This window comes from Leopardus geoffroyi, chromosome A2 (genome assembly GCF_018350155.1).
Source record: "Leopardus geoffroyi isolate Oge1 chromosome A2, O.geoffroyi_Oge1_pat1.0, whole genome shotgun sequence".
Taxonomy (NCBI): Eukaryota; Metazoa; Chordata; class Mammalia; order Carnivora; family Felidae; genus Leopardus; species Leopardus geoffroyi.
In genome coordinates, this window is record NC_059331.1 from 146,958,811 (window position 1) to 146,985,953 (window position 27,143).

At 52.5% G+C, this 27,143-nt stretch overlaps 1 protein-coding gene and 1 long non-coding RNA gene across 2 annotated transcripts in view; one reads left to right on the forward strand and one right to left on the reverse strand.

Moving 5' to 3' along the window:
* COPG2 (COPI coat complex subunit gamma 2) overlaps positions 1-27,143 on the reverse strand; it is a 114,892-nt gene that overhangs the window by 331 nt on the left and 87,418 nt on the right. The window contains exons 21-23 of the mRNA XM_045495660.1: positions 1,653-1,750; positions 787-925; positions 433-531 (exon numbers count right to left, since the gene is read on the reverse strand). Coding sequence (XP_045351616.1) covers positions 433-531; positions 787-925; positions 1,653-1,750 — 336 coding nt within the window. The remainder of the gene's footprint in view (positions 1-432; positions 532-786; positions 926-1,652; positions 1,751-27,143) is intronic.
* On the forward strand, positions 9,602-27,114 carry LOC123606874. The gene is made up of 2 exons (XR_006716530.1): positions 9,602-15,294; positions 23,542-27,114. It is a non-coding gene; the product is annotated as an uncharacterized LOC123606874 (long non-coding RNA).

The window sequence follows — 27,143 nt, forward strand, 5'->3', positions numbered from 1 at the left end:
CTCTGAATAATGAACTATATCGTGCTCTGCTTGCATTTCCTATTAGTTTAGTTTAGCTTTTCTAGAGATTTGTGTTTACGGTGAGAATTGAATCTTGTGGACAAATTCTAAGCAATCTTTTATATTTCCGTGATACCAGGCACATAGGAGGTACTCAATAATACTGATTTGGAGTACTCCAAGGTGGGGAAGTGGTAGCATTGGTATGTGCGGGAGAGATTTAAGTGTTTTAGGCCAAATTTACTTCTTCAGAGAACAACGTTAAGGATACGCAAATAATTAAACAGCTAAAACAAATTATTCATATGAACAGGCCTTCAAATTATAACTCATAAATGGGATAATGGAACCGTAGCAGGGCACGAGATGCCCCTGCACACCCCCTCCTATTTTGCAACCATACAAAGGGAGACTCTGATGGAGGTTTCTTACCTGCCAGATAGAGGGAATGGGAATTCTTGTTGTCAGGCACTTTGTCTGACCTCTCACATGGCTGCATGCCCAGAAACGTGATGATGTTGTTGACAGCTTCTGTGTTGAGAAGATACAAGAGGGTCAGGAAGGCTCAGCCTGGGGGTCTGCCCCTGCACGTGCTGGGGATGGAAGGGGTGCCCCGTGGAGGGAGGCTACCAGACTAGAACCCGGTTGATTCCATTAGATGATGCAGACGGGATCCTGGCCTTGGCAGTGAAACAGGTTATGAGATATTTAAAGAGTTACTGGGGAATAATAAGTAGGCCTACTAGGTTTTATACTGCAATACACCGAGAGCAAAATTGTTCTCACCTTGGAGAGTTTTGGTAGAACTGAGGGCAAAGGTCTCCTCTTTCTCAAAGGTGTCTCCCACCTCTTCCCAGGCAGCAGCAAAGTTAGGCTTCAGGACTTTCTGAATATGGTCAGACACAGTCACTTCGAGATCTTCCAGCTAGTAGGTAACAAGCAGGGGTCAGTAAATGAAGGCCCTCCGGTACACAGCCCAGACCGAAGGGACTAATTAGCATGCTTTTATCATTCCGCGTTATATCCTTTGCAGGAGCCTAGGATAAACTCTACCACTAAAGTAGTTTAAGTTCCGTGGTCTGGATAAATCTACCCGCATAGGCCTTCGCAAAGGAAAGCAAGAAAACAGGTCACCTGGCGGGAGTTGTATTCCGAGCCACGCCTATAGCCCCGGGGTTCAAAGAAGTCAGGTTGCCGCACCGACCTTCGGAACTTCACGTTCGCCAGCAGGTCGATACTTTTTAAGCTTTTCCCTACGTTCTCTGAGGGCTTTTCATTTCATGCTGTGGCTACATTATAAGCAAACTAAAAGCTGCCAAACAAAAACGGAAAAACCCAACCCTTCCCGTAAAACTCCTTGATCTCCAGGCAAATCGCGTAAGCGTTTTCATCTCTTAATCGCCCCTAGTTTTAAAGACCTAACAAAGTGAGTTTTGTTTTAATCAGTCACTAAGGGGTAAATCGGAATTCTCTTTGGCAAGATACACTCCTGTCACAGAGGAGGACTGGCCCAGGTCCTCCTCGGTTGTGACGTGTTTGAGAATAAAAGCCCGTAGGTTCAGGCCAGGTGCCGCCAGCAAAATGTTCTCTGCAGGCAGAGGTCACTGGGTGGTGCGAGGGTGTGAGTGAATCTCTGTGCCGGGAAGACTCACCACGTACTCATCATCATACCCCTCCTCAGCTGGAACCCCGGTGTCAGGGTCGCAGTCCCGGACGGTAAACTTCATGGTGCAGCTAAAGGTGCCTGCAGCTGGGGTGAAAGAGAAGGCAAGCCTGCGTCAGGGACAGTGCAAGCCCAGGGCCTCCGTCCGTACGCGGCGCCGTGTTCTGTATTCTTACGGCTGGTGGCCCCCAAAGCAGCCCGCGGCCTGGGCAAAAGGCAGTCTCACAAAATGACTTTAAAAACCATTCCCCGCCGTACATAGACCACACCTTTCCTGTCGAAAAGTACAGAAAAGACGACCTGGGCAAAAATGTTTTCGTATCTGTATAAAGAAAGCGGCAGGGGGATAACTGGGGACTTTTTTTGCCAGGCCCGTCAAAAGGGTCTACAAGTTGAAAAATGTAAGGACCATTACTTTTAGGAGCTGACAAAGCAAAAAAAAAAAAAAAAAAAAAAAAAGCAAAAAGCACACAGGTCATTAAATTAACACTAAGTACACCAGAGTCCCTCAATATTGTATCTTTAGACTGTGGACCAACAGGGGATCCGTAGGACACCAGAATGAACTTGCTTTAGGTCAACTTTCAACCTACGGTATAGGTCAGTAATGAGGTTCCAGTACTGGCAAAGTCAGTGTCTTAAAATGGAAAAGCAAGTGGGCCATTATATGTTTGGGGAAGACTCGTAAATTCAGAAAGAAATGGAGGCAGGGGGACACATTTTTGGAAAGGGAAGTCTTCGTGAAGAAGATGGGACTTTCTGAACTGTTGGAAGAGGGGGTGATTTATTAAGTATGGATGAAAAGGCATTTGAGGATTTAATCCATGGTTTGAAAAAGGCTTACAGGTACAAAAAATACTAGAAATTGGGGAGTGAGAGTTATTTGGGGGATAGGAAGGGCAGGAAAGAACAGACTCAGATGGAAAGACCATCTGTGACAATCTGGGTAATGGGACTTTGACCTCTCTGCTCAGTCTTTAAACTCCCTCTTTCCCGCCAAGTATGTAGTAAATGCCAATACATGTGGACATTCCACATAAAGGTGTAAACAAACATGTCAGATTGGAGTCATGACCTCTTTCTCCAAGAGTGGATTGGCTAGGAGTTAACTAGATGTGTGTGTGTGTGTGTGTGTGTGTGAGAGAGAGAGAGAGAGAGGGAGAGGTCTCCTTACATGCCTGTGACGCTGCAACTCAGTGCCCGTAGGTTCTTTGAGGTTTTTTTTTTTTTTTCAATGTTTATTTATTTTTGGGACAGAGAGAGACAGAGCATGAACGGGGGAGGGGCAGAGAGAGAGGGAGACACAGAATCGGAAGCAGGCTCCAGGCTCTGAGCCATCAGCCCAGAGCCCGACGCGGGGCTCGAACTCGCGGACCGCGAGATCGTGACCTGGCTGAAGTCGGACGCTCAACCGACTGCGCCACCCAGGCACCCCGGTTCTTTGAGTTTTAACGGGGCTGTGTGGGAGTGCAGGATTAACAGCTTGGGGAAATCAAAAATTTGAAGGGATGTGACAGTTTTAATAGGATCTCCAAGGCTGCAAAAGAGTTGGGCAAGCAAAGGAAGACACAAACAAAAGGCCAGAAAGGCCATGGGGCAGTTGGCAATGGTAAGAGATACGCTAATGCCTAGGTGCTGGAGGAGAATTTGTTTAGGAACTTATTTGAAATACCATGTATGTCAAATGAAGGAGACCAGATATTTTCCAACAGGCTCTGGTGAGCTGAGGCAGTCAAGAGACTGGAATGTTAGAAATAACTAAAGCCAGTGGTGGGAATCCTGTGAAGAACAGGTCTGAATTCAGAGAGCGTGCTGAAAACAGATGATGGCAGCGGGCTGACCCATAGAGAAGAGTGTACCTATCAAGACCGCAGAATCTATTTCAGTGCAATAGGGGATTGATTAAAGAATGATCGTGGTTAAATCAAGGTAGGGCTTTCTGCAGGAGAAAGGGAAGGAGGAAGAAAGTGGAAGCTAACACAGACCTAGAATGGGTCAGTTGAAGTATTTAGAAAAAAAGAAAGGAGAGATGGGATAATGGTAGGGACAAAGGTCGTGATCAAATAAGAATGGAGAGGCAGGGTGGACATTGAGTAACAGGATTATACGAACCCCAGTTTGGTTCTGATTAAGCAGGGAGGCTACAGGCAAATGAACAGAAGTAAGGAAACCATCAGGAACAAGGGTATAATCACAGCCTGGGGCAAACTGGTTGGATTTTATGTACAAGTAAAGACCTAAGACACTTAAGTAAGAGACACAGAGAAACAGATTAAGGAAGCAAATAAGCATGGTATTCGTAGAATGTTTCTGAAACTTCTGTGACAAAATTTTAATTAAATAATTTGGTTGATAACAAGGAGAGGTTACGGGGCATCTAAGGTGAACTCCATCCAGTAAAACCACTGGTAGCAATCTATTAACGTTAGCAGAAAGGACGACTAACACTGGGTGATGAGGAGAGGGCGTGAGGGGGGCCTTTCATGGCCAGAGAACAGTACTGAATCCGTTGCCGTAACATAAAGATGAGAGCTTCACGAACGAAGCCAGGCAAATAACCAAAGACAGTAAGAGCAGAATGCCCTGGAGATCTATGTTACAATTCTTCTCAGAAATGAAGCTTGTCCTAGGACTGACTGAAAGGACAGACAGCTTCTGAGGAGGCCTGTGTGAAAGAACACAGAATAAGAGAAAAGGTAGATGCTGGAAACTGTGTTGGGAGAGACATGTGAGTCGGGCTGGAGTGCAGGACCTCTAGGGTAGCAAAGGGCAGAGTGGAAAATTCGGGGGTGGGGGGGGGAGTTGTCAGGTCTCAGCCACAGAAGAGACCGTGATTAAGTAAGACATGGGGTTAAGAGGACATTCCAGAAAGCTTCGCTGAATAATTTAAAGGCTGTGATCAATGGGGCGGAAAGTAGAGGTGGGAGGGACAGAGGTAAGACAGGCTGGCTCTAGCAGCCCATGCAGGCGGGTCTGGACTGAACTGGAAAGGAATGGGTGCAGCACGACATGTAGGAAATCCGGGAAGATGGAGGTGAGTCGAGCAGTGACTGCCAAAAGTGAGCAGCCAATATGCACCAGGGAAGGTGGTGAATCCACGGAATGCTGTCTGTACAGATGGCAGGAGGGGTGCTGAAGAGACGGTTCTTCTCTAGAACAAAAGTAGGGGGAAAAGTGCAGAAAAGCTGCATTAAGTTGCCCTCAGAGGGAAAGGAGTCAGTAAGGAGTGACACGCTGGCTGGAAGGATGGGCAGCATTCCTGGGCCACAGGTCACGATGCAGTGAGGAGGAAAGGAGAGACTCGAAGCAAAGAAAAGGAAACGCTGTCGTGGAGGGCCTACAAGGCAGGGCACGTGAGGGACGAAGAAGGTCTAGACTGGGGCATCTTGTCAGAGCTCGAAATGGGTCATTGGTCACATTTTGGGTGTTGTGAGTAGAAGTATAAACAAAGCGTGAGAAGCAAGGACTCGGGTAGGAGGCAGGAGTGGACCAGCTCTTGGAGCACCCATTTGGAGGGAAATTGGGACTTGAAGGACGTGGGTGACAGGAAAGTTGATGAGAAGCTACTGCTGGCGACGTTCGAGAGAACCAGGCTTGACTTGGTTGAGCGGTTTGTGCTCTGGGGACCGCGTGAAGAGGATGAGGGAGCACATCTGGAGAGAAGTGTCCTGCACCCATTCCTTCCGGGAGAGATGGCCAGTGAAAGGGTGACGGCCCGGCGAGGCATCATGGTTTCTCGTGCGCCATGCCATTCAAGTTGGTTGCTCTTTGAAGCTACGTGCTGTGTGAGGAGTGGCTAAAAGCGACAGACGCTCCTGGGCAGACCTGTGGGAAAACAGCACGGAGGAGGAAGGGCAGAGAAGCTGTAGTCTAGACGCCAAGAAGGGAGGGGATTGAAGGTGTGGAGTGGAGTGGAGTGGAAGGCGTGAAGAGGGAACGACACCAGAGGGCCACTGCGAGGGCCCCGGGAGACAGCAGCGGGGCGTACGAAGCACAGAGCTGTGAGCCAAGCTAGGTGACGACCCACGGAGATGCGCCGTGGAGACAGAGTGTAGGGAGTGTAGGTCGTGAGGGAGTGCCACGTGGGACTCTTCCTCGAAGCAACAGTGTGACCAACAGAGTGGACGGTTAAAGACGGACGGATGGATGTCAGCCGTGGCCAGCGGCAGGGGTCCTGGGAAGGTCTGGGCTGAACAGAGGGTACCAGGGGAACAGCCCGGGCGAAACAAGGGGGATCGAAGAGAAGACAGACACCCGAATCCATGGGAAACGATACAGAGATGGGAGCTAAAAAAGCCAGCGGCTGTGTAGGTAACGGAGGTGCTCCCGGAGGGCCGGGGGGAGGAGTCGGAGAGCCTGCAGAAGAGACGGGGGCATCTGAAGACCCGCAGGTTTGGGCAGGAAGCGTAGGGTACCATGCTGACTCAAAGAGGAGGGAGACGGAGACGATGTCAGGGGACAGCTGCTGGAGGGGCAGTGGGGGGCAGTGGAGTGGCAGGGGCAGAGATGGTGAGGAACAGAGTTCCCCAGAAGGGGAAATCCTGGGAGGTCTCCTAATGGGTCTCTTTGGCCAAGTGGGGGGGCCTTGAAGCCAGACGGAAATCAGTACGTGTGACGACAGGAGACCAGGGCCTGAGAAGCGGCGGGAAGCTTTAGTGAGGAAGACGAGGGAGACGGAGGGAGACGCCCCTGGTGTAGAGCGAGGGCAGCACAGGGACACCAGGATCGCTGCGTGAGTCGTTTGTCGCAGGGGTGACGAGTATCGGGAGCTGAGCGGCCAGGGGTCCTGGTGGGAACGCAACTTGGTAGAACTTGAAATTACACCGCGTGGAATTAAGATGGGGGCGGGGGGGGGGGGCGGCGGCAAACAACTGAAGGGAGATACAAGTAAATCTGCGAGCGCCACACTGAAGTTACTCTAGAAGTTACTCTGTCACGTGGAGATGTTCCGCAAGCGACAGGCCGCTAGTGGGGAGAAAACCTGGTGGGGGAGAGCTGTTCGGCAGGACACATGCCTGCTGAATGAAGTGGAAATGGGGCGGGGGCTCAAGAGAAGGTGGCCTATTTCTTTAGGGTAGGATAGGTAATAAGGAGACAGTAAGGGGAGAACAGTGTCATAGCTGCCCCCAGATTAAAAGGTCACTTGAGGATTGGCAGGTACTGACTGGAGGGAGAAGGCCCCCACGCTTGGGCCAAAGGCGCAGGGGTGGCGGGGGTTGGGGGAGGAGAGCGGTTAAGGCTAAGAGGGGCATTTATAGAGAACAGCTCTCACTAGGTGGCGTGTAATAAGAAAAACCACACGTGCCATGAAGATCCCCAGAATGGGGGATCCTGTCGGCTCTGGGAACAGGCCTAACTGGCCTAATGTGTTAGGCATAAGGCCACACTGCTGCGACTCGTGTGTATACTGGGAGAGAAAGGTCTGCCCAGCAATGAAAGCCAGAGGTAGACTCACTCTTGATGCGTTGGTGGCAAGTTTTTAACTGAAGGACTTGGCTGAGGGGCATGTTTACAGCGATGCCTAAGACGTGCCCTGCAGCCCCGTCTGAGCTGATGAATCTGCGCTTTAACAAGCCGCGGTTTGAGAACCAACTGCTTTAGATGAAGGCAGAGGAAGAGCCGTTCTGATAAGTCTTTGTAGCAACCTGTCATACTAGGATTAGCTGACAGAGAAGCAACTGGGGAGACCTGTAAGGAAGGACAGCAGGTCTGGAGAGGACGGAGGCTAAAATAAGGAAGGGGGCCACCGTGACTCAGGCTAGGGCGGGGAACATCCAGGAGAGTAACCTGGCCAAGGGGAAGGTCACTGAAGAGGGCTGGAGGGAGGGACACTGAGATGTAGAGAGTAGGGACTTGGTAGAGTGGTTTTATGTTAATTCCGACCCAAGCACTGAGGCAGAGAAAGGGGGGGGGGGTGTGTGGCTACAAACAGAGATTAGGAAGGGAGCTGTTGGAAAGCTTTGTGGAAGAGGAGGGTAGAGAGGGGCCACGGGGATGGGCCTGGAATCCAGTCCACGGCCTGAATGGTGAGGGCTGAATATGAGATGTTGGTTTATCCAGAAGCCAGTCTGAATCTATGGGAATGCTATGGACATACATAATCTCCGAATGGAGGAGGGATGCAGAATATAAGGAAGTTTTTATGAGGCAAATATCAAGAAAAAGGAGTAAAATAGCAAAGTTAAAATTGCTGTCCGATGAGAAGAGATCACAATACTGACATGGAAATTGTCACTGGCAATGACCAGACGTACATGGCACCATACTTGGGCCGAAGATCATGACAGAAAAGGGAGACCAGTTGGTTGCTCTCTAACGGAAGGGCTTGTCTAAAGAGGAGACAGTTGGTTTTGGGTGAGGGAGTGGGGATCAGAGGGGAGGGAACCTCAAAAAGAATACGCACTCATCACTCTGAAAGGTTAAGATAAAAGAGGGGAGATTGGAAAGAATGTACTATAAGAGAGACGTTAAAGGCACACTTGGAAATTAAGGAAACATGTTAGGATTTGCAGAAAGTGAGACGAAGCCACTGAAGAGACTTGAGACTTGTATGAACAAACAGCAAGGGAGAGAACAAAAGATGGGGCTGGGGGCCAAACAAGGAGAGGGGATGTGTGGATGCGGCTAGGGTGCAGAACAGGCAGGTGGGAAAATACACGCGGAAGGGCATTAAAGAGGGCTAAGTGGGAACATTAGGAAATGGGAGTTGGAAATGTGTCAGACTTGTGTATTAACAAGGAGAGAGAGGGAGGTAAGAGTGTGGCAGAGCGAGAACTGGGGTATGAAGTTTTGCTGTCCAGGTCGCTTTGTTGGAAGGTAACGTGTCTGGTCAATAGAGTGAAAGGTCAGAGATAGGCTAACTGGGATGGACATAAAAGGCAAACCGGCGGCAGGCATCCTATGGAAGTTTATGCTGAACTAAGAGCACAAAAGGATGCAGTAAAGAATAGGACACAAGGGGAGATGGCAGTGGGTTGAGCAGTGAGTGCCCAACATCCGTCTGTCCAGAGAGGCAACTGAGATCTGTAAGAACAGCAGGTGGCAGCTGGAAGGAGGGACACAGAAGACAAGGGAGCATGTTTCCCAGGGTAAAATCACGTCCAAGGAGGAAAGGAACGGGCGAGTCAAGTGAAGATTCCTACAGATGTGAAAGGATGATTTTAAGAATGGCAGATACTGACTGCCGGCTGAGGCACGAACTTAGTCCCAGGTTATGATGGGATAAGAAGGGGGAGAGAGTTTGTGAGCTGAGGAAAGGACCGCTGTAGGAATGAGAGAAGACTTAAAAGAATAGATGGAGTGGTGAAAATGCAGGTCAGGATTAAGGCAGTTTTATTAAGATGAATTCTCCTAAAAAGAGGTTGCTAGCAACCTTAAAATACATCAGGATTGACCAGTCACGCAGTGTGGGTGAGTGGTTTGTCTGTAGACAAGGGTATCTGTATCTCTTGAGGAGTGGTCGGGAATCATGACGGAAGTAAGGCTCAGGAGGAAAGTACTGTACCCATTGTTAGGATAGACTGTGGGGTGATGAGATGTGTGGGGTGGTATATATATAGTGTAGTATCGATGATGTGACGGCTGAAGTGGGTAGTTAAGATAGAGCAGAGCGTAACAGTATGAAAGAAGAGGGGGTTTTAATCTGAGTAATGGGAGCCTGCAAGAATTTGAGGGGGGTTCTCAGTAGTCAGTGTAGCAAAAAAGGCAAATAAGATGTGGATTAAAGAAACCCAGGGGCGCCTGGGTGGCGCAGTCGGTTAGGCGTCCGACTTCAGCCAGGTCACGATCTCGCGGTCCGTGAGTTCGAGCCCCGCGTCGGGCTCTGGGCTGATGGCTCAGAGCCTGGAGCCTGTTTCCGATTCTGTGTCTCCCTCTCTCTCTGCCCCTCCCCCGTTCATGCTCTGTCTCTCTCTGTCCCAAAAAAAAAAAAAAAAAGAAACCCAGAATGGAGAAATCTGTCAGGTCTTAGGAGAGGTCTACTTGGTTCAAATGTTTGGTGTTAAAGGTTGCAACGAGTGGTATATATAATGAGAGAAGTAAAAGCCTGCATACGGTTAGGAGTCAGAAAGTCGACTAGCTCTTGAAGTCTCGATGGGAAAAAATTTTTAAAGAATGTATATACGCTATATATATATAACATCTATATTACTATATATAATTTTACATATTATATATAAGGTAATATATGTAACGTAATATATAATGTATGTTATCTACAACGTAATAATATGTACAGTATATTATAGCTTAGCATATATATTATATATGTTTAGAACCCTCAAAGATAGCATTACATGTTATTTAAGGAGAAATAAATATTTATTAAAATTATACAAATGAGAGAAATATCAGATTATGTAGTGAGGGAAAGGGAAATGATTCTGGAGTGGTACAGAGGAAACCTCAGTCATATGTGCAGTATTTTATTTCTTTAAAAATATCTCAGTCAGATACAGTATAAAGTTAAGATATAAAGAAGTGGGGTGTGGGCTTATGAATTTGGGAGGGATGGGTAATTTTCATCAAAAGACGTGATTGATATGAATCGTTGGGGCGGGGGAAGATGACGACGCATCTTGATGGCAACACCATTGGATGACAGCCTGTTTGACCAATAGGAGAGCGTGGTGGGAGGTTGTCTAGGGAGCGGGTGACCTCTACTTGGTAAGAAGTGGGTGGGTATCTTTAAGGGAGTAAACCTCAAGAGAAAAATAATGTATTCTTCACTATGATTAGAAATGGAAGCTGAAAACATTATAGACGTTAATAACATACGATGCAGCAAATAATCAAAATTGGGAAGAAGCTGTTGAAATATGATGTTAAGGTTTGCTCAGAAATTGAAGTATTATGTTAGAACTGGCTGTAAGTGAGAGAAACTAGTGAGACACATCATAAAGAAGGAAAATGTAGAGGAGAACTGAGGCTGCAATCTAAGAGGAGGGAGTGTCCGTCTAGGCTGCCATGCAGAACACACAGGTTTGTAAGATGCTAAACAAAGAAGGGCATTCAAGGCCAGGATGAGGACTGCATCCTCAGAGATAATCAGAATTGGAAGTTCAGTGCAGAGTTGTAGGTCAAGCCAGAGATCGATCAACCAGCTGAGGAAAGAAGTCAGGATGTGGCTAAATGAGAATTGGAATATGATTGTCGTGCTGCCCTGAAAGCTTTGTTGGAGAACGATTTGAAACAATTGGTGTAGCCAACAGAATGAGAAGAAAGAGAGATGAAATGTGATGGACTTAAAATGGGCCAGAGAAGGAACCCTAGGAAAAGTCCAGAAGGAATGGAAGGTCGAAGCAGACACAGTACAGACTATAGGAAATAAGGAAGATAGAAGAAGGGGGACTTGTGAGTGCTGACGATCAAAATGTACGTATCCAGAAGAGATGATCAGTTTCGCGGGAATCATACAGCTGGAAGAAGGAATGATGGAGGAAATGTATGGAGTTTGCAGCAAAAGGGGAAAGGGAAAATGGAGAAAAGGAATAGAGCAACGTTCGGGTTGCCTGCGGATGGAACCTTGTTACTTGAAGAGTCGTGCTCATGGGAGACGTGGCTGTTGCTCCACACTTGGGCCAAGGTCACGAGAGAATAAAAGGAAAATGGGATGGAAGTAAGTAAAGGGGGCATTGTGTGAATTAGAGAGCAGCTGAGTAAAAGGAATGGCTACAAGACAAACAGGTATGGATGAAAGAAAACACCGAGGCTGTCAGATCTCCAAATTTTGTGTAGAGTGGGAGAGCATCCAGGGCCTGAAAAAAAAAAACAAAACAGGAGCTGGATAGGCTGGCCCTTGAAGTCTTAGTGGGAAATTTACAATTGAGTCGTTGCTTCCTAGGAAAGGCTAGGAGACGGATTGGATTAAGATAAACTCTGATAAGCCATTGGTGGAAACCTTAGAAATATCACCAGTGCCGTTTTAGAAGGTGTGGACTGAGTATTTTTTCTGTAGAACAAATGAATGCTTATTGGTTGAGGAGTGGTTGGGGCTCATGGTGAATGTTTAAGATCCGGTAGGGCAGATATTCAAACTAGGGGAGACTTCCTGTCAGTGTGATGTTAAATTTGCTGAGAAGCTAAGGAGTCCTGTGAGTCAAAGTGAGAGAAGCAGTTGAACAGACTTGTAGAACACAAGAGGAAAGAGGAAGGGAGAGAAGATGCTGCTTGTTTTGGGCGGGGGGGGGGGGCGGTGAGTATGAAGAGTATGAATTAGGCTGGGTTTGGGATATGCAGGGTCAAAATGGCCAATATGACCAAGACCAGAACGAGGGACACAGGTGTCCCCAGCCAAGTATGCACGTTATACTCGTTAACATGAAAAGTTTTTATCTCTACGTCCCCCTGTGCTTGGGAAACTGCGGCGAATCGGCATTCTTGTTGGCACACGTGTCTGTTCGGGATGACATCCATTTGCTGTGGTTAAAGTTCTTCATAGGCTTGCTTCCCATGCTCAAGGTTTTTCAGGGCCTTGTGTGTTATGTCCATCACTTGCCCTACAATACGTGTGGAACAGCTCCAGCAGTTCGCCAATTGGTAAGTAAACATTTCCTAGAAGTTTCTTATTTAGCTATTTCACTCAAAAATGTATAGGAGTTTGTTATTTCTCTTGAAAGCCTTTTCGTTATTCCTTGCGGCGTCAAAGGAGGATGGATGCATTTACGGTATTTTATCATAGCACGGGTTCACTGTGTGCTACAGACAAACACGTACACTAACGCAGGGACGATATGTTAAATAATTCTGCAGTCGGCTTTTAAAATGGTTGACATCATAAGAAATACTTGAAAGTTTTTTGTAATAATATTTTTGTGATGGTTGAGAAAATACATGGGATTTTTTAAAAGGGTGATGTTAGGGACTTTTCAAATTTAAGATACTGCAGCATAAGCATTTACTAACAAAAATGGTTATTCGGCATATTTTAAACCAAAAGGTGATGAAAACTGCTTGAACGTATAAAGAAGTTGAGGCAGGAAGAGAATTGTGTGGTGAGGCAGTTCTGAAAAGAAGAAAGAGTGGAGAAAAAGAGGGACAGTATCCAGGAAAGTATGTTTGCGTAAAAAAGTGTGGCTGATAAAGAGAAAGGTTTGGTGAAATGGGCCTAAGACAAGGCAAGGTGCAGGGATCCTACCAAGGAATAAATAGAAGCCAAGGCAGTTCAACAAAACATGTAGGAAAAAAGAAATATGGAGACAGACTGAACAATGGATGTAGGATAAAAACAGGAACCCAACAGGGATTTATTAGCGAGTGTATGAGAATGAGACACACTCAGTAGACGGATGGTTAATAAAAGATAAAACTGGGGAGGGGGGGGGTCCAAGCAGATGGGTGGAAAAGCAAAATGTACCTTCCGCTGGGGAAGGTCATGTGCAGAATGGCATCCTGAAACAAGCTTTGGCACTATAACTGTATCTGATGGAACAAGGAAGAATAGAGATGATAGAAGCTAAGTAAAGAGAATGTTGTGTGGATTAGAGCACATTTCAGAGTAACTAGACTAAATAGAACGTAAAACTAGAGTAAATGTAGGGAGACCCAGAAACCCGAGCGCGGTGAAGTAGCACACAAGTCAAGGAAGTGGGTGTAGGATTAAAGACTCGCTAAAGGTAGTGAAGAGCATGAGGGCAGGATGAAAGAGGTTAGGAGGCAGCTACATGCATTAGAAAGGAGTATTAGCAAAAGGCAAATGGGAAAAGATAGACTGAGTTGCACGTTTAATCCAGTTCCAAACACGGGAGGGGAAAGAGGTTAAGAAACGGATAAAGAGCGACTCCGTGGACGGGGGCGGGGGAAGGGTGTTGTGGAAGGGCACTGGAAAATGCACATCCATACCTGGAAAGGGCATCGAACTTCATCAGAGAAATGGTAGCGGGCAGACAACGGAACAGCGTGGGAGTGCGGGAGGAGGCCCGGGCCGAGGGACAGCGGGGCAGAGAAAGGCACACACATAGAGGGGTTAAGCAGACATAGGGTTATGGGACTGAAAGAATTCCGTATTGGCTTTTTCTCAGGGACAAAACTGTCCCCAGTAATAATGGAAATAAAAGAACAAAGAAGAAATTGCATGGCTTACACTACACACAGAGACCATGAAAAAACGAGAGAACAGGAAAGCCAGTGCCTGACAGGGAAAATGGCAAAAGAGTGACAAAATGAAGGTGGTTGGACAGAGAATCTTGCAAAACCAGTCACAGCATGTAAATTTAAAAGATATGAAGGATTAATGAGGGAAGAGAAGATATTGATGGCAAGAAGAGGGAAACCAGGCTAAGAAGGAGGAGGTTAAGAGTGTATATAACTTCTTGTAGCTGAGTTCAAGGGAGGCTCCATTTTCAACAAGCTCCAGAGGAAGAACCGAAAAGAATCTGGCAGAGAGAGCGGAGCAGAGGAAAGAGAGATGAGGGGGAGAGGCCAGAGCGTCGGCTGCAAAATTTATGTACTAGTGAGTAGATTTCCAAAGTTCTACCAGACAAAGGAAAGAGTAAGCACTTTGAAAACAAGTTAAAATTAAACATTGGAATGAATGAGCCATGGATTAGGGTATTAAGTAAAAAGAAATAAAAGTCACACTCAATAATGATCCTTGACCATGAGGAGGACAGACCTAAGAAATAAGAAATGTTAACTATCAGTAGACTGAGTGCGGGGCATGTCAGGTGTCAAAGGGAATGCCATGGGTCCCAGAGCAGAGAGCCAGGCAAGTGTCACAATTTGAAGGCAGTGCTGGGATTTGAGAAAGAAGGGTCAGTGGCAACTGATTTAGGAGGTGACAGATGGTGCCCGGGGAGCGCGGCCCGGGGAGTGAGCTGGGCTTCCACCGCAGTGGTTCTTCCCGAGGATGGGGGGGTGGTTTTCACCCGAGGGGGGCTGTGGGCGCGGCCCCCAAGGCAGGCCTATCAAAACATCTGAGGGGGAGCAGTGCTCTGCTCCAACAAACACAAAACCAAAAAAACACAAAAAGAAACCCCAAAACCACGGCCCGATGATGATGCTGATAGGCGGTCTTGGGGGTCACGCATCCTCGGGTGAGAATCGCTGGGTGGAAGGGGCAGAGTGGAGGGCGGGCGGAGAGGTGAAGCTTGAGCAGAGGAGCCCCTGAGCCGGGGGTGCATGGGGACATCAGAGCCAGGACTGTCAGACACGGGGGAAGGGACGTGGGACCAGGTAGACAGCGAGCAGATGGATGTAGCCGAGAGGGCACCTGGCACATTGGGGGCTGGGTGCGGATTCACGGTCAGCGTGTAGGGAGTGGCGTGCCAAAGTGTTGTTCCCAGAGCTAGGGACGCTTCAGGACTCGGGCCGAGAGAGAGGAGAATGGCGATCGCAAGGAAGTTGTGTGAGCACCGTGAGCACAGAGCACGGGGCGGGCTGTCCACGCAGAAGGAAGGGGCAGGCGGGACAGGAGACCACAGGGCTGATCGTCTGGGGGAGAGATGCTGCCAGGGAGGCAGGACGACCCAGGGCTCCTGCAGGTGGAGGCCGAGTGCAGTGGTGTTGGGCCATGTGGGCAGGGGCGAGGGCGGGAGGGAGGGTGGAAGGGAAATGCTGTAGTGAAAGGAAAGAGGAAGCAGAGTCAGAGGAACAGGCTCCCGGAGAGCGCTGTAGGAAGAGTGTGCAACGAAGGGGTCCGAGTGGAAACAGGAAAGGTCGCAGGAGGGACGTGTGTGAGGCCCAGGCGGCCAGCAGAGTGTGGGTCCACAGGAGGCGAGCAGGGGCTGGCGGAGGAGCGTGCGGGTTCAGTACCGTATGTCTGAAGCAGAGATGACGGAGGTGGGGTGAGCGGGGGGTGAGGGAGCGAGCAGGGAGCACGCAGCAGAGAGGACGGCGGAAGCAGCCGGATGACTCACAGAGGGTAGCTGAAGGAACGTCACGTGGCTCAGGTAGCGGGACGGTTCCGATGTCATGTGTGCGGTAGACAAGCAGAGCGGGAGAGGCAGGGGGGCGGGCCCTGGAGGCCCATCAGGCGATGGCCCATCAGTCTGCAGCAGGTGGGAGAACATGGCGGGGGAGAGGTGGTCCGAGGGGCAAGAGTGAGAAGGGGCAGGTGAGGGCCTCGCAGGTAGGGCAGGAGAGGCTGGGGAGGGTCAGGGAATGTCCTGTGCCGAGAGGGATGGCAGAGGGCCCGGGGGAGGGAGCAGATGAGAGGCATCCAGAAACTGCCCCCCAAATGTGGACAAGGTCTTGAAGAACCAACCCCCCGGCCCCAGGAGGAAGAGGACAGCCTACGAGGAAGCAGGGGTGGGGGGAGGCGGCCAGAGGAGAGGAGTCAGGAGAGCTGGTGTCCCGTTTAAAATGTTGGGGACAATGCTGTCAGTGCAGGCCATGGTGAGAAGATGAAAGGTCAGCGAAAGGACCAGGGAATGACCTCCCAAGTGGCCGACCTGAAACGTAGAGAGGTTAGCAGTGACGTCAGCGGCAGGTGGATTCAGTACAGCACACTGGGGACGAAGGGCTGATAACCTGGAGAGCGTGAGGGCTGGTCAAGTAGGGAGCAGATGTCAAGGAAAAGCCCTGTAACTCCTTCAGGTGGCGGCGCTGGTCAGGGGAGTGGAAGGGAAACGATGTGGACAGGTGCAGGGGAGGAAGGAGAGGACCTCATGGCATGGGAGGTGCTCACGGTGGGTAGACGGGGTGCTGCTGAAGAGGGGAAGGCATCCTGAAAAGCTCCCAGTCGGGACATTGGCAGACTTCAGGTGGCAAGAAAGATGGCGTGTGCAGGGCTGAGACGGGACGGTAGGAACAGGGCAAAGAGCTGAGACTCCAGGCACCGGACGACGCAGGCGCCTCAGGAACAAGCGGGGGGAAGGGGCACCATGAGGTGGAACAGGGGAACCAGGGCATCTCACTGCACAGTAAGACCCTGCAGAGGAACCTCAGGGATACAGGATGGACTCATGTGCATCGGGCCCAAAGTGTGGGTAGCAGATATACTTAGAAATGGCAGGGGAGCGTGCAGGAATCAAGGCTGGTAACGTCTCCCAAGGATCACCAAATCCATGTCTCAGCTGCTCCAAGGGGGCAGAAAGGATGGAGGTCTAGCATGTAGCAGCGAGACTCCATTAGAGAAGGAAGGAGGACTCTCAAAACCAGTGGGGTGTCAAAGATCTAATCTGAGAAGATGGTGTGGACGGCGAGAGGGCATGGAGGGAGAGAGCAGCGGTAGGGCAATAGGGGCTTCCGGGCTCTTGGTCGAGAACCTTGGATCAGGTGGACAACAGAGGGGGCCAGGCGAGGGGAGGGAGAGCCAGAGGAGGGCCCTAAAACCCACATGTGGTGTTGTGAAGGGATCAGGACCAGGAGGGAAAGAGGGCAAAGGAGAGATCTGAACGATCTCACTACAGAGTGGGAGGGCAGTGGCAATGGGCAGGGGTGCATCAGGGGACCCGGTGGAGAAGGAATGGAAGCAGGGGTGGTGAGGGAAGGAGGACGAGCTCAAAGTGCAGGCCCGGTGTAAAGTCCGGTGGGCAAGGGCTTGATGGAAAAGGGAAGAGAGGAGGAAGGAAGGTGAGGTGGGGTGAGGCTAGGGGACAAGGGAGCCTAAGGGGGGGGCGGTGGTCAGAGCCAGTGGAAGGACCGGACGAGCGCCAGCAGGTGCGGTCAGAGAGGACATGGCCTGTTGAGGGGATGGAAAGAGTGTGAGCTGTGACAGCAGGTCAGGGGAGGGAGCACATCCCCTGTGGAGAAGGGATGACCGGGTGCAAATACATGACAGGCATTAGGGAGCTTGGACACACACGGGCGCTGGCGAAGAGGCAGGGCGCTTACCTGGGCGGAGGGGGGACGAGGAAGAGACGGGTAGCGTGAGGAAAGCTCCTGGTAAAGAATGTCAAAATGGGGCCTTGTTGCAGCTGAACAAGTCACCCCCCTGAGACACACAAGGTGAGAGGAGGCCCTGGGGAGGATGGGGAGTGGAGTGCGGCGGAAGGGAGACGGGCTGGACACAAGAGGAGTTGCGAGAAGGGGGCGGTGGCAAGAACAATCCTGACAGGAGGGACTTGCAGAGCCTGGGGCCACAGTGCTCCAGCAGAGGCATAGGAAGGAGGGGCAGAGAGGGTGGTAGTGGGTGTGGTCCTTGGCTGCTGCCCCGGTTGCCGTGAATGTGGTGGAAAGAGTAGAACTTTTTGGCCAGGCTCTGTACTACGGATCCAGATGGAACGGGTGGGAGATGGGGTTGGGTAGGGGTGGGGGGTGGCGTTCACTGGGTTGGATTAGAGAACAGGGTTGGGACTGACTGGGACACGGTGGGTGTGGGGACATGAGAAGACCTTCTTCTTTAACTGAATCTGAATTTGTAGGCTGATTTCAAGTCCAAAACGAGGGGCGGGGGTGGTGGGGGCGAGGGGGGATGACCACAGACTGAAGCGAGGCTGGGGAAGACCAGCACGTCTACCCAGAGAGGACACAGGACAGGAGCTGCAGGGACGGTGGCAGGTCTGCTGGGCAGGAATCCCAGACGGACGTGAGGACCACAGTGAGGGGACGGTGTCACGGGTCTGAAATGAGGAGAGGTAACCTAGGGAAGGAGCCAGCGGCACCCACGGAGAAAAACCAGTATTGGCCCAAAGATACGGTCACGTTGCCGGGAAGTCCTCAAGGCTGAGGGCGGGAGGGTGTGAACAGAACGATGCTCTAGTGCAGACTGGGCTGGGGGCACATCAGGTGTCGGGACCACATGCTCAAAGAATGCGGTGCTTCCAAGAGGATAGAGCCGGGTCGGTGTCGGTAACTGTTGGGAACGTGAGGAACGGTGTTAACTGTTCAGGGTGCCAGTGGCAACCGAGAGAAGGAGAAGGTGACAGGCGGTGCCCGGGGAGCGCGGCCCGGGGACTGAGCTGGGCTTCCACCGCAGTGGTTCTTCCCGAGGATGGGGGGGGGTGGTTTTCACCCGAGGGGGGCTGTGGGCGCGGCCCCCAAGGCAGGCCTATCAAAACATCTGAGGGGGAGCAGTGCTCTGCTCCAACAAACACAAAACCAAAAAAACACAAAAAGAAACCCCAAAACCACGGCCCGATGATGATGCTGATAGGCGGTCTTGGGGGTCACGCGTCCTCGGGTGAGAATCGCTGGGTGGAAGGGGCAGAGTGGAGGGCGGGCAGAGAGGTGAAGCTTGAGCAGAGGAGCCCCTGAGCCGGGGGTGCATGGGGACATCAGAGCCAGGACTGTCAGACACGGGGGAAGGGACGTGGGACCAGGAAGACAGCGAGCAGATGGATGTAGCCGAGAGGGCACCTGGCACATTGGGGGCTGGGTGCGGATTCACGGTCAGCGTGTAGGGAGTGGCGTGCCAACGTGTTGTTCCCAGAGCTAGGGACGCTTCAGGACTCGGGCCGAGAGAGAGGAGAATGGCGATCGAAAGGAAGTTGTGTGAGCACCGTGAGCACAGAGCACGGGGCGGGCTGTCCACGCAGAAGGAAGGGGCAGGAGGGACAGGAGACCACAGGGCTGATCATCTGGGGAGAGATGCTGCCAGGGAGGCAGGAGGACCCAGGGCTCCTGCAGGTGGAGGCCGAGTGCAGTGGTGTTGGGCCATGTGGGCAGGGGTGAGGGCGGGAGGGAGGGTGGAAGGGAAATGCTGTAGTGAAAGGAAAGAGGAAGCAGAGTCAGAGGAACAGCCTCCTGGAGAGCGCTGTAGGAAGAGTGTGCAACGAAGGGGTCCGAGTGGAAACAGGAAAGGTCGCAGGAGGGACGTGTGTGGGGCCCAGGCGGCCTGCAGGGTGTGGGTCCACAGGACGTGAGCAGGGGCTGGTGGGGGAGCATACGGGTCAGTACCGTATGTCTGAAGCAGAGATGACGGAGGTGAGTGAGCAGGGGGTGAGGGAGCGAGCAGGGAGCACACAGCAGAGAGGACGGCAGAAGCAGCCGGATGACTCACAGAGGGTAGCTGAAGGAACGTCACATGGCTCAGGTGGCAGGACGGTTCCGATGTCATGTGTGCGGTAGACAAGCAGAGCGGGAGAGGCAGGGGGGCGGGCCCTGGAGGCCCATCAGGCGATGGCCCATCAGTCCGCAGCAGGTGGGAGAACATGGTGGGGGAGAGGTGGTCCGAGGGGCAAGAGTGAGAAGGGGCAGGAGAGGCTGGGAGGGTCAGGGAATGTCCTGTGCCGAGAGGGATGGCAGAGGGCCCGGGGGAGGGAGCAGATGAGAGGCATCCAGGAACTGCCCCCCAAATGTGGGCAAGGTCTTGAAAACCAACCCCCCTGCCCCAGGAGGAAGAGGACAGTGTAGGTGAGGCCAGAAATCACACAGTGGTATGAGGAATGTGGGAGAGGTGGACGGAGGCTAGAGCTTGAGGTGGGAGAGGTAGTTGCCTGTTTAATGTATTAGAGGTAATCCTGTCAGTGGTGTCTTGTCTAGGTCCATAGAGAAGCCTAGAAAAGTAACAACCTCCAAAATGGCAGACCTGGAAAGCTAGGGTGCCTAGGGGTGAATTTGGATAGTAGGTGGATTGTCTATAGCCCCCTGGTGATGAAGATCGCGAGAGAAGGATTTGAGGGTAGTCACCTGACTAGCACGTGCTGGAGAAGTAGGATGCAGTGTTGATGGTGAACCAGAGGTCTCTTAGAGACAGGAGTGGGAGAATAGGCAGAGGAAAGGCCCAGAACATTCAGTCTGGAGAGGGAGAGAGAGAGGAGACTGAGGCAACTATGAAAAGTTGGTCTGTGGGATGCGAGTCATGTCAGGGGAATCTATGAGAAAACAAAGGGAAAGGCAGTAGGGAAAAGGGGAGAGAATCTCATAAACATGCCAGGGGCTCAGGGGCAGAAGGGGAAGGAAAAGGGGAAGGCGGTGTGGAGAGCTTCCAATCTGGGGACATCAACACATCTCAAGACAAGAAGGTTGTCACGGGCGATATAAGGCTAGGCAGTAGGAGTAGAGCAGAGCAGGGGGAACATGCCGTAGCCTGGGCATTTGGACCCAAGGGCTCCTGAGAGCACGCGGGGACAGGGGACGTTAACGACAAAGGTGAAACTGAGGAAATGGGGCAGTGCTGCCCATTAAAACAGACACTGAATAGAAACCACTGACGGGAAACCTCAGGGAGTTCAAGATGGATTCATGTGAATGGAGGCAAGTGTGTAGGTAGCCAGGTTAGAAACAGAGGGGGGGGGCCAACAAGAGCGAATGCAGAAATGGCATTTTTCAACAGTCACCAAATCCCTCTTTGTGCTATTTCAAGGAGTTGTAAAGGGTAGATCCTAACATGTAGCTGGAGATTCCCAACAGGGACGTTGTACTGGACAGGGGGACACCCCAAAATCTGAGAATGCCCTGGGTCTGTCGAAGATGAAGATGTCGGCGGCAGAGGGGCAGGGAGGGAGAGCAAGGGGTGGGCTGGTGAGGTCTGGGGACCCTTGTTTTAGAGGCTTGATATGGTGGACAACAGAGGCAGCAGGGCTTACTGGATGGAGAACGAGAGGGGGGGCTGACATCTGCACGTGGCCAAGAGGGAAGGAGGGCAAAGGGGGATCTGGACCGTGTCAGTGGGGTGTGGAGGGCAAGCGTGATGGGCAGGGGTGCATCAGGGGACCCGGTGGAGAAGGAATGGAAGCAGGGGAGGTGAGGGAAGGAGGACGAGCTCAAAGTGCAGGCCCGGTGTAAAGTCCGGTGGGCAAGGGCTTGATGGAAAAGGGAAGAGAGGAGGAAGGAAGGTGAGGTGGGGTGAGGCTAGGGGACAAGAAGGGAGCCTAAAGGGGGGGCGGTGGTCAGAGCCAGTGGAAGGACCATATGAGCGCCAACAGGTGGGTTCAGAGAGAACATGGCCCGATAAGGGGGTTAAAGAGTGTGACCCTAGAGCAGGTCCCGGGAGGGAGCACCTCCCAATGGTGAAGGGATGACCCAATGTGTACATGACAGGCTTTCGGGAGCTTTGAGAGGCGTGGGGCCTAGAGAAGAGGTGGGGTGCTCTCCGGGGGCTGAGGAGGGAAGGGGAAGGAATGTGAAAATGGGGCCTTGATGCAGTGTGACAGGAGGGTCACGTCTCAGGGACGGGCAAGGTGAAGGGGATCCCCAGGGGACAAAGGAGAGGGGAGCATGGAAGGGAGGCAGGCTGGCCGCCAACACGCTGGGCGGAGAAGAGGGAGGTGGCAGCGTCTGCACCCTGGCACTTCTCGACGTGCCTACTGGAGGCGCGTCCAGGGCTCCGGGCCAGCCAGCGGAAGCAGTGGCGTGGGGAAGGAAGAGTAGCAAAGGGGTGGTGGCAGGGGCCGCCCCTACAGCCTTGAATGTTGTGGTCAGAGTAGAACTTTCCAGCCAGGCTCTTTACTACGGATCCGGTGGGGATGGGGTGGGAGGTGGGGACAGGGTGGGAGGTGGGGATGGGATGGGGGACTGGTTCGGGTGGGGTAGGGGTAGGGGTGGGATCCAGGGTTGGGGTTGGGATGGGGTCTGGGTGGGGTGTGGGTCGTGTTTTACTGGGTCGGGTGGGGGGGGCAGGGTTGGGATCAGTGGGCACGGGGCGGGGGTGGGAGATACGAACTGTGCTCCAGGCACTGAGAAACACAGTCTTTAACTGCGCTTATGGACTTATTGCACACACGATGCTGGGAGTGATGACCACAGGCTGTGCAAGAGGGTCGGGAAGACCAGTGCATCCACCGTGAGGAGACACAGGAGAATAGCACAGGAAAGATGGAACCGATGTGGGCTTGGCAGGAATCAGAGGGACGTGAGGACCACAGGGCCAAGACTCTGCAGGGGGTGGTGTCACAGGTCAGACACGAGGGGAGGTAACGTACAGAAAGGAATGATGGTAGTTGTTGCAAAGGACCAGGTTTGCACCCAACATATTGTCACAATGCCTGAGAGTCATAAGTGCTGGAGGCGGGGAAGGCATTGGGGAACGATGCTCTGATGTGGACTAGGGTTTCTAGCACATCCAGTGTCAAAAGGGTAAATAACGGAAGGAATGTGGTGATTCCAAGGGGAGACTGCCAGGCCTAGACAGAGTGGGGGCAGTGCTGGGATCTAAGGAACAGTGTCACTTACAGCCCATGGAAGTGTACAGGCGGTGCCCGGGGAGCGCGGCCCAGGGAGTCAGCTGGGCTTCCACCGCAGTGGTTCTTCCCGAGGATGGGGGGGTGGTTTTCACCCGAGGGGGGCTGTGGGCGCGGCCCCCAAGGCAGGCCTATCAAAACATCTGAGGGGGAGCAGTGCTCTGCTCCAACAAACACAAAACCAAAAAAACACAAAAAGAAACCCCAAAACCACGGCCCGATGATGATGCTGATAGGCGGTCTTGGGGGTCACGCGTCCTCGGGTGAGAATCGCTGGGTGGAAGGGGCAGAGTGGAGGGCGGGCGGAGAGGTGAAGCTTGAGCAGAGGAGCCCCTGAGCCGGGGGTGCATGGGGACATCAGAGCCAGGACTGTCAGACACGGGGGAAGGGACGTGGGACCAGGAAGACAGCGAGCAGATGGATGTAGCCGAGAGGGCACCTGGCACATTGGGGGCTGGGTGCGGATTCACGGTCAGCGTGTAGGGAGTGGCGTGCCAAAGTGTTGTTCCCGGAGCTAGGGACGCTTCAGGACTCGGGCCGAGAGAGAGGAGAATGGCGATCGCAAGGAAGTTGTGTGAGCACCGTGAGCACAGAGCACGGGGCGGGCTGTCCACGCAGAAGGAAGGGGCAGGCGGGACAGGAGACCACAGGGCTGATCATCTGGGGGAGAGATGCTGCCAGGGAGGGAGGGAGAAACGGAGTGCTAGACGGTAATACCTAGAGCCGTGACACCTAGGTCAGGACTGAGTGCTATGATGTGTGTGGCACTTCCGCGGCCAGGGCGGGGGAGGGCAGAGGACAAAGTGCTTGATGCAAGGCCAAGGTAGGAAAATTAGAAGAGGCTCCCTGAGAGCAGTGTCAGAAGGACGTAACTAACAGGTCCGAATGGAAACAGGAAAGGTCGCAGGAGGGACGTGTGTGGGGCCCAGGCGGCCATCAGGGTGTGGGTCCACAGGACGCGAGCAGGGGCTGGCGGGGAGCGTGTGGGTTCAGTACCGTATGTCTGAAGCAGAGACGACGGAGGTGAGGTGAGCGGGGGGGTGAGGGAGCGAGCAGGGAGCACACAGCAGAGAGGACGGCGGAAGCAGCTGGACGACTCACAGAGGGTAGCTAATGTCTCACGACTTAGGACATTTTCTTTCCCTTGTATATAGTAGAGGCACAAAGCGGGAGAGACCTGCAGTCTGGGCCCAGGCGATGGAGGTCAGGTGAGAAGTCTTAGGGTGTTGGTGTCACTGGCAGTTAGCATGAGGAAGGGCAGGTATGGAGCCTTGTAATTAGGGCAGGAGGGGCTTAATGAGAGCTTCTGGTACCACACTGTACCAAGAGAGGGATGGGAAAGAGCCCAAAGGAGGGACTGGACGTGGAGAATCCAGGACCTTTGACCCCTAGAGGAACTAGCCTGTGTCGAAGCCCGTGCGGGTGAAGGCACATGATCTGCATCAGGCCAGCCAGGAGCCTGGGCCGGGTGGGAGGAGGCCCGGGGAGGATGAGGGGGAGAGAGAGGGGCCTAGTGGGAATGTCGGAGAGAGCGTGGTCCCTGCAGGGCACGGTGAGACGTAAAACGTCAGCAGGAAGCGCAGAGAAACAAGGACCTTCTTCCAGTGGCGGCCGTGACAAGGCCGCATGCTTACAGATGAACTGGGACAGCAGATGGATTCAGTGCTGCGAGCTGGGGATGAAGAAGCCAGCAATGGAGCGAACATGAGGTCAGGCCCGAAAGGAGCTGGTATATCGAGGAACAGACGGCTGAAGCCATCCCGGGACGCCAGGCAGTAGCAGAAGTGGAATGGGAAGTTGTAGACGTGGCGGAGCGTGTCTCAAAGACAAGAGCGGGAGAACAGGCAGAAGATGGGCCGAGGAAGGTTCGTTCCACACCCCGTGTGGAGAGGAGACCGTGGCATCCTGAGTGGCTCCGAGAAGGCAGTCTGTGAGAGCTCGTGGGTCAGGTGAGCAGACAGGAGGAGGAAGATACAGCAGACGCGGAAGAGGGGGAAAGAACTTCCAAAGCTGCGAGGGACTCAGGGTCGGCAAAGGGAGCACCTTGGGAAAGGAGGAGGCACCCGAAGAGCTCCCGGTCTCGTGGGGCAAGAGGTGTGGCATTTGCAGTACGGAGGGCTGATGGAAGGAGCAGAGACACCACAGCCAGAGGGTTTAAAAGCAGGGACCCTCAGCAGCCAGCAGGAAAAGGGGCCACAATGCATGCAGTGAAACAGAGGAAACACGGCAGTCTTGCACATTAAGAGGGACTCTGCACAGAAACCACCAGCAGGTAACCTCAGGGACTCAGGATGTATTCATGTGGATGGAGTGCAGTGTGGGGGTAGCAGATATGTGAGTAAAGATGGTGAAGGAGTTAAGTGTGAATCGAGGCGAAGGTGACATTTCACTATTCCCAAATGCATGCTTCTGTTCCGGGGGGGCTGACAACGGTGGCGGTCTGGCACACAGAGCCTCCGCACAGGAAGCAGGGTGCGAGAGGATGCTCAGAACCAGTGAGTATCATAGGGTCTGGTCTGAGAAGACGGCGTGCACAGCAACGGGCCCCAGAGAGAAAGGAGTGGGATGCCGAGGGCTTGGGGGGTGGTGTTCACGATGCTTGATCAGGGGGACCAAAGAAGGGGCCACGCAGAACGGGAGGGAGAGCGATAGGGGAGTCTTAAGACCTGCACTTGGGTGCGGTGAGAGGAATGTGGTCAAGAGGGAAAGAAGGCAGAGCAGGGGTCTGGAACTTGACAGTGGGGAGTGGGAGAGCATGGGTGATAGGAAGGAGTGAAAGTGCAGGCCTGGGGTCAAGTCCTGTGGACAAGGACTTGACTGAAAGGGAAGACAGAAGGGGAAGGAAGGTGAGATGGATGAGGCTAGGGGAAAAGGGAGCCTACAGGGAGGGGAGTGGTCAGAGCCAGTGGAAGGACCAGAGGAGCGACAGCAGATGGTTTCAGAAAGAACGTGGCCTGTTGAGGGGATGGGAAGGGAGTGAGCTGTGAGAGAGGGTCATAGGAGGGAGCACATCCCCCATGATGAAGGGATGACTTCATGCAATTAAATGACAGGCATTGAGGTGAGTTGCATGGGCCCTAAAGAAGAGGCAGGCCGCTTTCCATGGGCCAAGGAGAGAAAAAGAAGCAATGTGGCCCATAAGGAAAGGTCGTAGGAAGTAATGTCCAAATGGGGCCTTCCTTGCTGCAATGTGACAGGAGGGTCACCTCCCAGACAGAGACCAGGTAAGAGGCACTTAGGACACGAGGGATGGGAGCGCAACGGCAAGGAGACAGGGTGGACGCTAACACAGGGAGCAAGGAGAAGGGGGAGGTGACAGAGTATGCATTCTGGTAGATCTCAGAGGTGCCTAACAGACAGAAGCTCCGGGCGTGCTGCTAGCCAGTGAGATGAGAGGCATTGGGAGGGGAGAGGGAAAAGGGGGGGTGGCACGGGCCACCCCTACAGCCTTGAATGTCGTGGTAAGAGTAGAACTTTCCGGCCAGGCTCTTTACTACGGATCCGGTGGGGATGGGGTGGGAGGCGGGGAATGGGGTGGGAGGGGGGAAATGGGAGTAGGGGTTGGGTATGGGTCAGATTTAACCGGGTGGGTTGGGTTTTACTGGGTGGGTTGGGTTTTACTGGGTCTGGAGGGCAGGGTTGGGATTGTTGGGCTCAGGGTCGGGGTGGGGGGTTTGGGGTTTGTGGGGGTGGGACCATGAGCCAAGCTCTAGGCACTGAGAAAACCATCTTCAACTGAGCTTGTGGACTGATTACACATTAAGTGTTGAGGGTGACGGCCACAGGCTGAGAAGGTGAGAGAGACCACTGACTTCACCTGGAGAGGACAGGGAAGAGCGGCACAGGAAAGGGAGAAGGGAAGGGTATGGTTGGCAGGTAAATCGGAGGGCCATGAGGACCACAGGGGCAAGGCTTTACAGGATGAGACTGTCACGGGTCTGAAATGAGCAGGAGTAATATAGGTCAGGGGACAGTGGCAAATGCTAAGAAACACCAGACTGGACCAGAGACATTTTCACAATGCTGGAGAGTCATAAAAAACGGAGGGACAGGAGGAGTGTGGCAGGAGGTGTGAAAAGAACAATGCCGTGATGCATACTGGATTTGTGGCATGTCACGTGTCAAAGAGTAAATATGGTGGTTTCAAGAGGAGAGTGCCAATCCAGTCACACAGCGGGGTGGTGCTGAGATCTGATGAAGTTTCCATGGCAAATAACGGAAGCCTATAGGTGCACAAGAAGAAACTGCAGCTAGGAAGTCAGGGCTTCCATAGCAGTGGTTCTTCCCGAGGATGGGGGGGGTGGTTTTCACCCGAGGGGGGCTGTGGGCATGGCCCCCAAGGCAGGCCTATCAAAACATCTGAGGGGGAGCAGTGCTCTGCTCCAACAAAAACAAAACCAAAAAAAAAAAAAAAAAAAAACCCCAAACAAACCACAAGAAGAAAACACAAAACCATGCCCCAATGATGATGCTGATAGGCG